This window comes from Rhamphochromis sp. 'chilingali', assembly GCF_963969265.1.
Source record: "Rhamphochromis sp. 'chilingali' genome assembly, chromosome: 15".
NCBI lineage: Eukaryota > Metazoa > Chordata > Actinopteri > Cichliformes > Cichlidae > Rhamphochromis > Rhamphochromis sp. 'chilingali'.
In genome coordinates, this window is record NC_137942.1 from 32,434,875 (window position 1) to 32,450,891 (window position 16,017).

At 41.5% G+C, this 16,017-nt stretch overlaps 1 protein-coding gene across 3 annotated transcripts; it reads left to right on the plus strand.

The window, feature by feature from the left end:
- Positions 1–12,349, plus strand: LOC308411975 (cyclin-dependent kinase 5 activator 1-like). Of its 3 annotated transcripts, none has more exons than XM_080906046.1 (3): positions 1–148; positions 4,932–5,571; positions 5,660–12,349. In XM_080906046.1, exons 2-3 carry the CDS (start codon positions 5,056–5,058, stop codon positions 6,149–6,151), a joined length of 1,008 nt encoding a protein of 335 aa, XP_080762172.1. In that variant the 5' UTR covers positions 1–148; positions 4,932–5,055; the 3' UTR covers positions 6,152–12,349. The 3 variants fall into 3 exon arrangements, with proteins under 3 accessions (XP_080762172.1, XP_080762170.1, XP_080762171.1); XM_080906044.1 differs by lacking the exon at positions 1–148 and adding an exon at positions 211–1,309; XM_080906045.1 differs by lacking the exon at positions 1–148 and adding an exon at positions 1,754–2,533.
- The last annotated feature ends 3,668 nt before the right edge of the window (positions 12,350–16,017 follow it).

A 16,017-nucleotide genomic window follows, 5' to 3' on the forward strand; every position in this document is an offset into this window, starting at 1 on the left:
AGTCTGGATCATGGATGAAAAAGTGTTACTGCTGTTGGAAAACAGCTGTACAGGCTGATTTTACACTGACTTTCATCTGGAGAGAGACTGCGGGAAGCATCGGGTTTTGGTGTCTGCTGCAGAGTGTCAGGGAAGTGGCTGCAAAAGGGTTTGTGATTTTCCTCCTGATCAGTGCTCGTTGTCATTTTTAAATAATGTCATAACTAAGTACATTTTGGAAATATCTGGGTAGTGATTGGCTGAACTGACAAACTGATTATTGTCTCATTATCTTCTTTCAGAGTTACACTAGTTTTCCTTTTTTTTAAAAGCATTTTGCTGTTCACTGACTTCATCAAAATAATGCCTTCTTTGATTAATTGTGCTGACAGACCCTTAAACCTAATTTCACTGAAGTCACTGTTTATTTTCATAATAGTTTCCAATTTTAGATATCGTTTAATGCTACTTAAGTGTTAAATGACATTTTAGGTGAACACTCTCCTTAGCCAAAAAAGAGCAGCGGCGTCAGATCTGTATGTGTAAGTGCAATGTGTGTGTGGATGGGGGGGGTATTTCCAGTAATCAGTGCTTTGATGAGCAGGAGGGTTGTGATGAAGGCCATAGCTCTAAGGAAGCAATTGTTTTTCAGTCTGTGCGTGTGGGCATTGATTGTTCTGAGCCGTCTGCCAGATTGCTGTGATTCAATCAAGGGGTGGCCAATGTAACACAGTTGGAAAGAGCACGCTCTTCATGGTTTTTATTGCAAAAAATAAGTAAATAAATGTACCAGCAATATCTGTGTGAACCGAGCCAGCTTCAGCTTTCTAGCCAGGTTCTGATTGTGAGACGTCATCCCTGCTGTTGTAGTGATGTCAACCAGCTTACGGATAAAACGGTTCAGAAAGCAGGAATGTAGGAGTCGTGGTTTCAGGATCAGAGTGGAAGTTTCAGCTCTGAGGAAATCATGATCCCAGTAAACAAGGACAAAACACCTAAGGAGTCCTGAGGTCCCTTCTCAGGCGCAGGATGAGGTGGGGGAAGATCTCATCTCTTTACTGGGGTTCCACCCTTAATCCCGGTGATGATAAAGATCCACGCCTTTTTTCACACCTTGGCTCATGTGATGACTCACATGATTAATAGGGTTAGTGACCCTCGGAACTATGGGAACAATCCCTACTAGGAGTTAAATACCTGGGACTCTCCACCATTTGGTTTTAGAACTGAAGAAACCTCTTGGATGAAGTCCATTTGACTTCCTTTTTTCAACCACTCAAAGAAGCCCTGACCTGGACAGCCACAACCTGCGCGGACACACTGGGAACATGTATGTAGCTTTCTGTCTCTTTAAGAATGTTAAATAGAAAATATAGTCCCAGGGCGCTACATTTATGTAGATTGTGTATGTAAGGAGAAAATAATTTTTTAACATCTTTCTGAGAGAGGAGCTGGTTAAGACTGAGTCAGCTGACTAAATGGTTCTTATCTACTCAGCTTGCGCACTTTATACAACCCCTTTCACTCATTTATACAACATAAGTTCTTTCTGTCTAACCTTCACACACATTCATATTTCAGTGAACACATCAGAGAGCAACTAGTACATCCCTCAGTATTAGCCCTGTGATGGAAGGGAAGGGGTGTGTGTGTGTGTGTGTGTGTGTGTGTGTTGGTGGGGGGGGGGGGGGGGGGGGGGGGGGTTGTACCTGTAAGAGGTGGATTCGCCTGTGAATCTGCTATTTTTCTTAGCAAACACGGTGTTAACGGGGCCTCACTCGCTGTGATGAAGTGATTCACAAAAATCACTGCGCTGATCCTCAGCAGCCACCCTCCACCACCTCCACCACCACAGCACGGCAGCAGCAGCTTCGACACGTTTGGCCGGCTGCTTCAGCACCTCGGAGAGCGATAGGCTGAACGACTTCAGCGGCGGCAGCAGCATCCAGGCAGCAGCCAATGAGAGAGCGCCGTTTCTCTCGCACATCCAACCCGAATAAGTGCTGATGCCCGCATCTCTCTCTCTCTCCCTGTCTCGCTCGCTCTTTGCTTTGCTGCTTTACTGAGGGAATAAGCTGCCGTCTATTTTTGGACTTTATCGTGGCCATGTTTTTCTGTCCCCCTCTCTCTCTGTCGCCGCTTTTTTGTGTTAATGTAGGTTTTTAGACCAGCGGGCCGGCGTGCTGTTTGATTCATGTCTGGGCGAGTTGTGAGCATCAAACAGCCTCCACCGTGTAGTTTTTTGGGCTTCTCAATGGAAGACATCTCTCCACTCGCTGCGAGCGAAGGAGTGCGGCACATATTCGCTTTGCGTGTGTATTCCCGCAGAGGAGCGAGAGACTCTTTCTGAATGAGGCTCTGAAGGGAAGGGGCGCGGGCAGCAGACCTGTCGGTGTTCGAGCGAGACCCGTTTGGCTGGACGAGCTCGTGCCGGCGGTTGTGGATTCCGTGGGCGGAAAGCCTTTTCACATTTTGATCTTACCCAGCAGCGAGGGTACGGGGGAGGTCAAGGTGGGATACATGGATTTCACAAGAAGAGAAGATTAATTAGAAGGTAGGAAACATGTTTTTCCCTGTAACACCAGCCTTGTGAGGTGATGAAATATTAAAGACGCTCAAATAATTCTCAGATAAACGCAGGATCAGTCAGTACACAGCCACCTGCTCAAAAAGAGAGAAAAAAGCATTTTCTCCTAATGTTCAGGGCTGCCTCTCGGTGTGTGCTTCTGATGCTGCCTGGTGTTGGTGGTGTTCGGGTGTGTGTGTGTGTGTGTGGGGGGGGGGGGGGTGTTCAAGGCTTCCATTTTGAAGCTAAGATGGATGCTTGCGCACATTTCTTTTCCCTGCCTCCGTGGCCTTATCTCGGTTCTTATATAATGCTGGTGAACACTGGTAGGCCCATGCTGGGGCTACCAGTGCCGTCTATATACAGCTTTATGTGGGGAGGTGCGCCATTTATACATGACTGCTGTGATGGAATGCCAGCTATTTGTGTGGCTGCACGATTTATTATGAAGTTTCTGCACAGACACCTAATGCAGTTGGCTGACTCTTTCTCTCGTTGGTATATTGCTGTAACCATAAGCTCTGGGGTGCTTTTCTTCACTTAATGAACATACAGTACCAACAGCTCAATGTGGACCTTGGAAGCAGAGATTTGCGCAGTAAAAAAAAAAAACCCACTCCCACCACCTAACCTAAACTCATCTTATTGACGTGTTCTGAAAGGGGAAGCTGGTCTTGTGACCTGCTTTCATCTGCATTTGCAGGCTCTTCCTCCAGGCAGGAGCTTCTTCAGTTGTCATTGTTACAAGTGGACAGCAGATTCACTGTGTAAATATCTATCTGGCCGGTTACAGGTTGTTTCTCATGGTCTAGCAGATAAGAATCCAGGTTTTTCACCAATGATCACCAATGATATATGTGTGATTTGTAAACATTGATATGATTGATATTTATTGTATGTTACTGCAGCTAGCAGGCAGCTAGCAGTGTTGCATCACAACAAAATTTTCCTGTAGCTTGAAAACCATGTTTGTCCACTGGGTTTTCTCCAGGAGCTTGGATTTCTTCCTCCATCAAAAGAAAACAAAAAGTGTCTGAATGCTGTTTGCAAAAGAGATACTGAAATGTCATGAATTTGACTTCCTCGTTAAAAGAAAATTTAGCCAAGCTGAGGGCCTTGGAGGAATAACTAGCAAGAAGACCTTGAGAACTGTTGTTTGGGCCATTTTCATCTGACTTGCTTTTGCTTTCACAAAGTAGGAACCAGAGTGTCCTTTCTGGTTTCGAAAACTAACCTCACTTTCTAAAATCATATTCAAGGTCTTTGTTACTTGGAAACCCAAGAGGAACAAATAGAAAGTATATCTTGATAGGTTTTCCCAAACATTTTCCCATGTTTTCCCATTTTCCCTCACTAAAACAAATAGAATGTTTCTGATCTTAAAGATATCAAAATATCTTTGGACTCTCAACCAAATTTGTCACTTTTTATGGTTAAAAGAAGGTAAGGGGTCATTTCTAGACTAGTGTGAAGACCTCAAGCACCAAAGTGTGTGCGGTCCTTTTTGGACTTAAATAGCCTTTCAACCACATTTCATGGTTGACTGGAGCCGACAGTAGTCAAACTCAATGGGCCTCAATGGTTACTTTCTTTACTCTTTTTTCAAAAGGAGAAGTAAAAACTCTCCTTAGTCCTGTGAAAACTGTGAAAAGTCTTATCTGAAAGTCCAGCAGCCATTTGGGGTGTTTCATCTGGATACCTTGTCATGGCTGTAGGCTTCAGTTCATTCTGCTCTTGGAAAACTAGTTTGTGTATAACCCAACCCATTTAACTCAGGGTCCACTTACAGATGTTTTGGGGAGATTTTAACAATGTTTCTTGGTTTTCCTCATTCTCTCCTCACCAAAACAAGCCAAAGCTCAGACGTGAGGATTGTAGCATTTGAAATAGTAAAAAGAAAACTTAACTCATACTACGATTACTACGAGCCTTTCTTTCATCCCAGGATCTTTTTCAGAGACTGTAGCTCATTTTTCATGTTTGACAAGGCTGACAGCAGCAACCTCATGAAATTATCTAACTGGATGGTTGAATTCATAGTGAGGAAAGTCTCTTAGCAGAGGAAGGCGATAGACTGAACGCTCTAGGGGAAAGTTCACCATCCCAACGATAAATATTCTCTTTTGAGTCAGTGTCTTATGTCACTTCTGGTCTTGCAAACAGGCAAAAAATATTCATCATTCGTGTTCAATATTCATCAGCGAGTGGAGTGTTAAGTTGTCATGGTTGTGCAAAACTTTAGCGTCTAGGTCTATTCTTTGCTTTGATAAACCACTCCACATCTACATCTCATTCTCTACTGAGAGAAGACTGATGAAACTTCATCAGTTGAAATGAAATCGAACTAATATTGCTGCTTTTTTTTCTGTTGTTTGTTTGTTCACAGGTTCAAACTCCTCCAGAAGTGAGACGCTGACCCTTTCCAAGCTTTTTGTCTAGACTAGTCAAAGAGCTTTCCCCCACTACTTTCCACTGTACCCTGTTTCTGCTGCTAACTCTAACCAGACATCATGGGTACAGTGTTATCGCTGTCTCCTAGCTACCGCAAGGCAGCCTTGTTTGAGGATGGGCCGGCCACGGTGGGCCACTACACCGCCGTCCAGAACAGCAAGAATGCCAAGGATGCCGCTGCTGCAGCAGCAAAGTCCCTAAAACGTCCCTCAATCATCAGTGTGCTCCCATGGAAACGTATAGTGGCTGTATCAGCGAAGAGGAAGGGGTCCAAGAAATTACAGTCAGACAGCGGGGATGGGGGGAAAGGAAGCTCTCCGGATGGTCATGCAGCCGCCACCACCAACTCAGCCTCCAATAGCCTGAAGCTCAAGAAGTCTCAGTCCTGTGCTAACCTCTCATCCTATTCATCCAGCCAGGACCCAGCAGCCACCACTACCACTACCTCCTCCCACCTGCCCGCCTCCAAAACCTTGGCTAACGTAGCTACTGTCGTTGCCAAAAAGAATTCCCTCACAGGTTCTGGGATCCAGCCTTCCACTGCAGCTGGAACGCCAAAACGAGTCATTGTTCAGGTAACCTTCACTCTATAGCAAAAGGAAAACTAAAAACTCACGCATGCATAATTTGATCAAGTCTTCTCTCCTTCCCTCCTAAACACAGGCATCCACGAGTGAACTTATGCGCAGCCTGGGCGAGTTCCTGTGCCGTCGGTGTTACAGATTAAAGCGTCTATCCCCGACAGATCCAGTGCTTTGGCTGCGCAGTGTGGACCGCTCCCTCCTTCTTCAGGGCTGGCAGGATCAGGGCTTCATTACTCCAGCCAACGTGGTCTTCCTCTACATGCTGTGCCGCGACGTGGTCTCAACTGAGGTGGCCTCGGAGCGCGAGCTGCAGGCCTCACTGCTTACCTGCCTCTACCTGTCCTACTCCTACATGGGCAACGAGATCTCCTACCCACTGAAGCCCTTCTTGGTGGAAGCAGAGAAAGAAGCCTTCTGGGACCGCTGCCTGGACATCATCAACCGCATGAGTGGCAAGATGCTCCAGATCAACACCGACCCACACTTCTTTACCCAGGTGTTTGCTGATCTGAAAAATGAGAGCAAGAAAGAGGAAGAGAAGACCAAGCTCCTCATAGGCCTTGACCGATAAGAGGGCGCCGGGAGTGGGGGGGTGGGGGTGGAAGGATAGACAGTGAATATGTTAAGGACAGGAAGACTAATGTAATCCAGTGTAATGTTACCTTTGAGCTGTAATGTTGTCTGGCGTCTCTACTGGTGATGATTAACCAACTTTTCAAATGTAGAAGATAGAGCTCGTTGTATGAAACAGTGTTGATGATAAATTTACCCGAAGGCTGCAGTTAAACAACAAAGTAGATAAAATCAGGGTTGCTGAGGTGTTTCTCAAACCGCCAGTCATGTTGACTGGATCTGATTAGATTCCCAAGATTAACAGGCTACTTGTTGGCATTCAGCATCCAGGTCCCTGAGCTCAGGGTAACAAGTTTTAAAGCTGAGATACAATTGTTGAGATAAGATAAGAGGAGATAAGATAAAACTTTATTAATCCCTCGGGTGGGTTCCTCTGGGAAATTCGGTGATTCCCAGTAACAATATATCTGACAATGAAGAAAAGGAAAGTCATATTTCATCAAAAGCATGACTAGCAGAGATCATGATGTGACATTAACAGCATGATAGAGAGAGCAAGAGATCCATTGTACTTACCTTTTACCTTGGGTGTAAAGAAATTTGTCAGTCTGGCCTTTATGTTAAGAAATAAAGTCCTGACTAAGTTTTATTGTGAAAGTTAATAGAAACATAAATGGGTTTAGAGACGCCAGACAACACAGATTTAGTTACTGAGGCTGGATATATAAATATATATATATACTGTATATGTATACAGTATATATTTAGCATTGAGGCATTTTTATCTATAGAGAATTGAACCATTGCATGAGGTCACTTCATATGTCCTTGCACATGACCACTTGCTTATTGCCAACTCCGCTTTACCTTATTCCTAAAGTCCTTCCCAAGCTTTATTGCACTCATCAAAAGTGGTTCTGCAAGGTCCATTCACATAACATAAAGAGTATTAACTTGCATAGCATGGATGAGATCAAGTCAACCAGATTGTTTAATTGGCACTCCTATTTATTGTACTGAAGTGGATTCATGCATCCGCATATTATATAAAGTACTGTAGTTTTAAAGGAACATTTGGGTTTATCCAGTCAAATATTCTGGGAATTAGGAGACCATTTGTCTATTTTTAAGAGGATGACATGCTAAACCTTTTGGCACAGATGAATAATTATTAAACAAGCCCTTGTGTAAGCTGTTTACAAATACGTGGGAAAATGCAATACTGACCCCTCCAGGGCACATTTTACACAGGGAATGAGCTCATTTATTTCTCTTACCCTGCACTTTCTCCTGCAGTCCATATTGGTGCTGACGAAAGAAAGAAAGAAAGAAAGAAAGAAAGAAAGAAAGAAAGAAAGAAAGAAAGAAAGAAAGAAAGAAAGAAAGAAAGAAAGAATACTTTTAAACGACTACACTCGTGTTGGGTGCATCACACTGTGTGAATGACTGGTGGTGATGGGTCATGGAGGATATGTTCTTATAGCAGATCATGTGATCGCTTTTCTCGGCCAATGACTACACACATTAGTAATCAAAAGTAAATGTGAGTATGCTCCAGCTGTGGAAGTGCAGAGCCAGACACAACAATTGTAGATGTGACTTTTCTTCCACAACAACACTTTGATGTTGCCGTCACCACTTGGTACCAGAGACCTCGGCTGCTGTTTGAAGTCCCAACACCCACCCCTCTTTCTTCTGCTCATGGCCCTCCACAGCAACATGGACAAAATAAATCAACACAGATTCTCTCTCTCTCATTTCGATCGCTCCGGTCTGGTCTGAACCGGTCGTGTCCTGTCTGGTGCAGTTCAGTCCAGTTGTCCCATATTTAGAGACTCTCTGGTCCACTGACCTGATGGCTTACTTATTCACGGAGTTGTTTGACATGCATGTGTGCTTCTATAGGTTTCCTAGCATGCTGCTTTGTGTTGGGCACGCCATGCCTCATGTTACGAAAGAGACTGAGCAGTTGCTATGCTGAACTGCTGAAAGCTAGACTGAGCGATGTGACATCCAGGCGCAAGGACGATCCAATGAGGACAATATGTGAAAGGTTAGAAGTGGACATGCCATTACTATAAATCCATCAGTCAAGGCAAGGTCAAACACTTGCCCTTAAAACAGGTTTTTGGTATTCATGTACACAGAGGACTAAAAGAGCCCACCGAGATTAGCCTCTATGTCTCTTTGGTCACTTATTTGGTATGTCCAAAGAGAAATCTGAGAACTAATGAACTGTAAAAGCAAAATGTTTTACATTTTGGATCAAACGTAAATGCGATCTTAGTAAGAATTGATTTAGAAGGTAATTTCATCTCGTTTCTGCAACTATACCTGTTGAGCATGTTGCTAAAATGCATTTCATCCCTAATCCTACCCCTATGTGGCTCTACAGCAACCTATTGTACATTAACCATCTGAGATCTAAGCCCCAAACCCTAAGTTTTGTAGACAAGAAAAACAGGGGTTTTTTTGACAAACGTCAACACATTTTGATGTGTCGGTTAGAACCAATATGTTCTTTGTCCCCTTATTGCTAGAAAAAATGAACAAATATTACATATTCTGATAGTATAGGGTGATTACTTAGGCCTCAGAGGGTAAAGAGTACAATAGTTCTGACTTTTGGTAAGCAGCCATGTTTTCAGGCTGAAAACTTATAAAAGGCAGAATAAAATCTCCAGACTTCCTGTCTAAAGATGCGTGATCAAACAATTTCCATAATGTGCTTAAATCTGGTGCTTTTTTCTTCCTAAATCACCTAAAGTCCACCTTTAAAGACCCCACATCTTCAGATTGTATGGGTCTTTCTTGTTAGAAGCTTCAACCCCAAAACTGAATTTTATGAAGAAGCTCAAAGGAATTATGATTCGGTTTTGGAAAGCTCCTCCAGAATCACAAGAGAGATTATAGAAGAGTTTTCAGTCTGTGTCACCAATAAATTTATGGAAAACTTTGATGGTCCATTACAGGACCATTGTAAGGGTAGTCCTTCAAAACATTATGATGGATAAATGGATATACTGATCCTATACATGTCCCCCTGAGGTGAGAGTGTTATCCTTGATGATGTCATATCTCTAAGTCTAACAGCGGCCAATAAGATGTTTTCAGTTTTTGAAAACCTGCGCCCTGTCGGCAGGGCGGAGGTCTTGTGCCATATCATTCTAAGACTCATTATTTCATACAAAAAGAAAAAGAAAACAAAAAAACATGAGCCAAGAAAGACTATAAAGTTGTCATGAGTAAGCTTTTCATAATGTTGCTGCATTGTACATCCGACATGTAGACCAGAAGAAAAAGACTTTCTTTACATGGTAAGGAATACATGCCAAAATGGAAAGCTTGTAAATTCAATATACAGAGAAGTTGTGTGTGTCACTTTGCAAAATGTATGCCAAAATTGGAGTCATCCAACACTGGAGCGTTCAACATTCAGTTTAATTTGTGTATAATAATATTTGGCCTTCCCTTGTAATATGAAAAAAACAAAACAAACACAGAAATGAAGACTTTACTTTTAAAAATGAGGAAATGGATTTTTAATCAAACAGAATGTCATGCCTCTTTCCAGACTCGTGTCTTCACAAAGCAGGAGATGTTTCATGTTCAGATGATTACCAACTGGGCTGCAGCGCTTTCATGCTCTGAAGAAAAACATGTAGCCTTGTTCCAGAGTCAGACCTCATGAGACAAATATGCACTCTATGAATCCATGGCAAACATGCTTGTTTACATGTCCTTCCTCCTAGCTGTTTCTGATGGGTTGAATAGTAGACAAGTAGCATATTCCTCAAAGGCATTCACAAGATGACTGTTGAATAATCCTGTTTGTAATTTGTTGTACTTGACGATCCAGAAGGATCTCTCTCTGCAGGCAAAAGGATAAAAGAAAGGTCAAATGGTTACAAATCATCAACTCCATAACAAGATGTATGTGAACTGTAATAAGTTAATGTTATACAAGAATTTGCAATTTTTATTCATGTCAGTACTTTCAGTATCTAACAGATTTAATAGAAGAATGACACAGTTTTCCAATTAAAGGGTAAAGGTTTGCTTAGCCCCACAACACAGGCCAGGCCTTTAGTTGTCTAATCTTACATTGATAAGGGCAGCAGGTGTGGTGGCAAATCTTAGATTGTAATTGATCCAAAAGTAAATAATTAATTCATTACTTAAAAGAATTCCATTAAACAAATTTCTCATTTCTAGCTAACAACGGTTACTGGCTTAAAGAACAACAGTCAAAGGCTAACTAACTTGATGGCTATTTGACATAAACATTAGCTAAAATATTCTCTAAATTATTTTTTATTAATCATAGCTGAGTCATGTCAAAATTACTTGTTGGAATGAATTCTGTCTGTAAAATGCAGAGGTGAACTGTGAATGCTAACAATAGCATTTGCCTTGTTTGTGTCACTATAATAAACCAGTAGCTGAAGCGAGCTATTGCTTTAGTGGCTAGTATTTTTTTTAAAGAAACCCTATCGCTGACACTTAATGGATAAAGTGTGCATATATGGTTGCTAATAAACAGCTAAATTGAAACAGGGAAAGCAAAACAACAGGTTTCCTAATGAGATGTAATTGTCCAACACCCATGGCTCTGTTAAATGGGGATTAGATGTCACTGTGGTTGCCAGTGTTTGTTCGTCACTGGTAGTCTCTTACAAAACAACCTTTAACCAAAGTATGTTCAGCAAAACACACCAAAAGTAAGGGTGAAGTAGATGAACATTTATCAAGAGTTTTAAGAACAGACACACTCAAGCGGATACAAAAAGTTATTGATTTATTAGAGAGATATGAAACGGCTTTTAATGAAGCAACTGGTTGCTACAAACAACTTCATGCTTGAAGACAAAGGCTACAGCTAACAAGCATAAAGTTAGCTTCTTCACCAAATAAAAACATTGGTCTTATCAACTTAGTCTGTTCAGTTCATACCTTATAGGGAATAATGTCAATAGGACTCTTATTTTTTCTTCCTTTTAATGCTAGGACAGTAAGATGTCTGTTAAATGTGACGTTATCTTGGGTGATGCTAGCTAGGGTTGCTACAGTAAATGTTATTGGATCTAATGGACAACACTGCTAACACTAGCTTAAACTCTGATAGGATCAACGTCACAGATAGTGTATATACAACTAAGTGGATGTGCTAGTGATAAAAGGGGCACTGCATTATTTAAAAAATTAGCTGCTTGGCCTTTTAGGTAACAACTGTTGGTTAAGCTAATGATTGTATCTTATGTTAGCGATGAGAAACACACCTTAACTCATTTGTCATGGAATGGCACCGATAAGGAACCACCTTAAACTCTGGAAATACGTCTTTCCACATTGTGAACAAACCCAAAGCTTGAAAGACCTTTTGTGCTGCGTTACAGTTGCTAAGCTGTGATTGAACAATCATTAAACAAGCCGTGATTTTTCACAAGCGGTCAGCGCTACTCGTTCTCTGATACACTGAATATTCTATTTTCTGTATTCAGTACCCTTGTAGTGTCAGATTTTGACACTGATGTTAGGAGTGATGATTCTTAATGTGTAAAATTACCAAAATATTTATGACCACTTTCCACCTGCTCCAGGCCTGTCAGCTGTGCAGGGACAACAAAGAAAGAGAAAACTGAAGGTAAAGGAAAGCCGTCCTCTAAATGAACCTTTTTCTTGCAATGGAGAATGAAAGTATGAGTTGATAACACCCCCTCCGATTCATGCTCTCATTGATTAACTCATAACCATGTGCCATATTTTATCTTGCGAGACATACAAGACAAAAAAACAACAAAAAACAAAAGAAAAAAACTATTGTGTGACATATGCTTCTAATGATGAAGTTGGTTTTCCTTCCTTTTCATTTGTGAATCATATTGTGTAAACAAGAATCTTTGGTGAACAAAGTCAAGGCTACTAGTGTTACTAGAGTGCTGATGCTGCAATCTGTTACTATGTGGATGTATGAATATGTATGTGAGAAATAAGAATACTTTGATCAACTGTTACAGGTACTTTATATAAAAACCTTTACAAGCATGGTGTTCTGTATTTTGTTCAGGTGTTATGACTGACATTGAGACAGTTCTTACTCGGACCACAGAAAGGCAGCAGAGAGTCTCTGAAGCTGCACATTTGAGGCAGCTGAAGAGGAGCTGGGAGGAAGAGCATCATAATAATTTTGAAAAAAATGCAATTACTGCTCACTAGCTCCCTAACCTGACACTTGAGAGTCATTAAGAGCAGGTTTAATTTTTATTGGTGATAAAAATTTTAATACCAAATCCCTCAATTCATTGATTATTCTGCTCTATACATCTGACATAAAGAGAAACGTACTGATAATGCTAAACACTTAAATACTTGAACTTTAATCGTAGTTTCTGATGAGTTTATATTCAATTGAAAAACTGATCATACTAACCTCTGTAGTCTGATAAAAAGCGAGAAACAAAACAAAACAAAAAAACAACGGCTGCTAGGCTTCTGAGCATATAGTACATACAGTCCTTCTACAGACCTAGTTTTACACTAAACTGAAGGGACAAAAGACCCAAGGTATTACCAGAGACTTGTCTAAGAAAGAGACACAGCACAGCATCCTGATTTCAATCCTGATTTGACACCAGGGAGCGTTTGCAACTTTTATTAAAGAGGCTATGAAATTCACAGAAAGAGACCTTTAGGTCTGGTGAGTATAGCAAGTCTATAGATTATTTACAAGAGCCTAAATGGAAATATAGTTTGTTTCTTTAAGGTGGTGATGGTGGGGTAGCAGGCAGGCCAAGATAATCAACAAGAAGTGAGAAGAAGGGCAGTGGAGAATGGTCAGGTAGGCGAGATGCAGGTAGGTGCTGGTCGTGAGTGCAGGTGAACTGTTATTCGTGAGAGTTTATTTTTCCTCTGTGCTTACAGGAACCAGAGAGGATAACCATCCAACCATCTTTGAAGAAGAACATTTCACACCACCAGGATGGAGGCCCAAACTGGTCCTTAGATCCTGCATGGTGAGAAAATGACTAAGAAACAGACGAAAAGAGAAGAACGAGGCAGACTTACAGAACAGACCTCATATGACACAATATGACTGTACATAAGTCAGCTGATGTAACCTCTGACCTGCTTCCTTTGAATGCTTGGAAAACAAAGGAGCCCAATCAGTTGCTTTTCCCAGTGTAGTTGCCCCACTCTGGCAGGAATAACTTTGTGATTCCATTTTTTTAACAATAAATCACCATAACTAACTAAAGTGTGGAGTTGTCTGAATCTGAATCAAACACTAGTGAATATAGACGAGTCTAATTCTGTACATTTAAACTGAACTTAACTGAACTCTGTCAGCTAACCTTCCACCTCAACAGCTGAAGAAGTTACGCATGTTTGATCAAAGTTAGAGTCAAACTCAAAATTTTGGAAACTTAAAGATTGAAATGAAGTAATTAAAGTGCAGTAACAATCTTCTACTTCTTCCCTTAAAGCAAACCTTGCCAAAGTGTGGGGGCCGCCCCCTAGGTGGGGCGCAGAGCCATTGCAGGGGGGGGGCGGTATGAAAAGGGAAGAAAAAACCCCCAAAACAAACAAATGCTTGGACATGCTTGGGGCGCCCACACAAACGCAAAGCAGGAGATGAAGCATCGCTGAATATGTTTCCAAACCAACTTCATTCTAAACCAAAGACTAGAAAACATGGTGAAGCAAATCTTCCCTTTGGTTTCACCTGCACAGGTGCTGAGGTAGGTCTCCCTGCAGAATTGGTTTTCCCTGTGTTGGGAGCAGCACAGAATCTCACATTCTTGATTTTTAGTTCACAAACACTTGTTGTAATGACTAACTACTCCTGACATTTTGGAGGTGTTAGCTCTTTATACAGTAAAGCTACAGTGGGATACAAATAATATCAGGCTGATCCTGCCACGATTTGTTCCCCGGTTCAAATACCGGACAAACAGTATCCCACAGCTGTTTATGTTTTTAAACCCATTTTGCACAGAGAGGCATTTTTTTGAAAAATGTATTGACAGCAATGTTGAATATTATTACACAGGAAAAAACAACTACACGTAAAATAATCACACTGTGACGCCTCTGCCTTTGTAAATGGAGGGACAGTAACTGCGTGTGTGTAGGTAAGCGTGTAAAACCTGCAGACAGTCAGATTAACAGTATTTTGTCTCTATCTGCCATTCTGCAATTCATCTCATGTAAACAATAACGTGGCCACAGCATGACGTGAAAAAGGCACATACCTTTGACATTGTGTTACGAACTCTGTATTCCTCGTCCACACGTAAACGCAAAAATCAGTTTTAAAAAATCTGCGTTTTTGGTGATTCGAAATGCCGTATACCTGTGGACAAAACAGCTGCTTTTTCAAAAAATACCCGTGTAGGTGCGGACGCAGCGTAAAAGAGTTAGTAGTTTATTTTATTACTGCCTGTGATTTATTGCAAATTACTTGTATTTGCCTAATTGTTTACTAAATGTTTGAGGTGTTAAATAAACAGCAATGGAGCAAAATATGAGTGTGTGTGTGTGTGGGGGGGGGGGGGGGGGGGGGTCGAACATTTTTCTTGTAAAGCAAAGGGGGGCTTAGCAAAAAAAGTTTGGGAACCACTGCCTTAAAGGGTTTAATTGTTTTAATGAGAGATCACCTTGAATATGATTGCATCAACGTGTCTCTAAAAGCTGGGAACGGTGATGTTTACCACTGTGCAGCATCACTTCTTCTTTCAACAACAGCACATCCACTTCTGGGAACTGAGGAGAGAAGCTGCTGGAGAGGAATGTTGTGCCGTTCTTGTCTGATGGAGGATTCTGGCTGCTCAGCAGTCCTGGCTCTGCTTTCTGTTTTATGACACTTCAAATATTTTGAGTTGGTGAAAAGTCTGCATTGCAGGCAGGCTGTTCCATGCTGCTATAATAGATGCAGTGTTTGGTTTAGCATTGTCTTACTGACATATTCAAGGCCTTCCCTTAAAGAGGCGTCACTGGATGGGAGCAGATGTTGCTATGAAATCTGTATATAGACCTTTGAGCATCAATGGTCCCTTCCCAGGTGGTTTCTTTGCTTTCTGTCATAAAGATTTTGGGTTTTTGAGATCTGCAAATCATTATATTCTGTTTTTATTTACATTTTACACAACTTCCCAACTTTTGATAAAATAGAACAGAATAGAATAGAAGTATGCTTTTAAGTTTTAAGTTTCAATGTGCTTTTGCTAGTTAGCTAAGAGATCTTGCAGGAATAATATTAGAGTAAAAATAATCATTTAAAAACACCCCTACATTAATGTCCAGTTTATGTTAGAGTGTTATCTGTTGTGTCAATATGATTCTTTAATGTAAACACAGAAGTTAGCCGATCATCGTTGCCTGAGACTTTCTTCAGCTTCCTGCTTCTTCCTGCTCTAACTTTGTACGCTTTAGCAAGTCTCAGCTGCTGTCGGGACCTTTAAGCGATCAAACAAACATACAGCCTGGACGGAGCGCTGCTGTCCGTGGTGCTGAATTAGTTCAGCCGTGGGGTGGTGCAGTTCAGCAGCGTGTGGGGCAGAGCGCTGTCCGTGGTGCTGACATGCAGAAATCTGAGGCTCTGGTTTCATTTACCAAAAAATAAAAAGCCGATGAATGGAGGCGGGATGACACTTACTGCACTGAAAGTCACTTTAGAATTTAGAGAGTTCACATTATTGTTATTAGAAAAAGGGAAAAGAAACTGTCTAATATATGTGCGCGTGCCAAATATGCAAACGCTATCCACCGGGATGCCACAATGTAGACCCACTTTTGCTCAAAGAGCCAGACGAGTAGGGTGACGTCTCCCTCCGCTTCCGCTCGAATCAGCCAATCAGAGCCGAG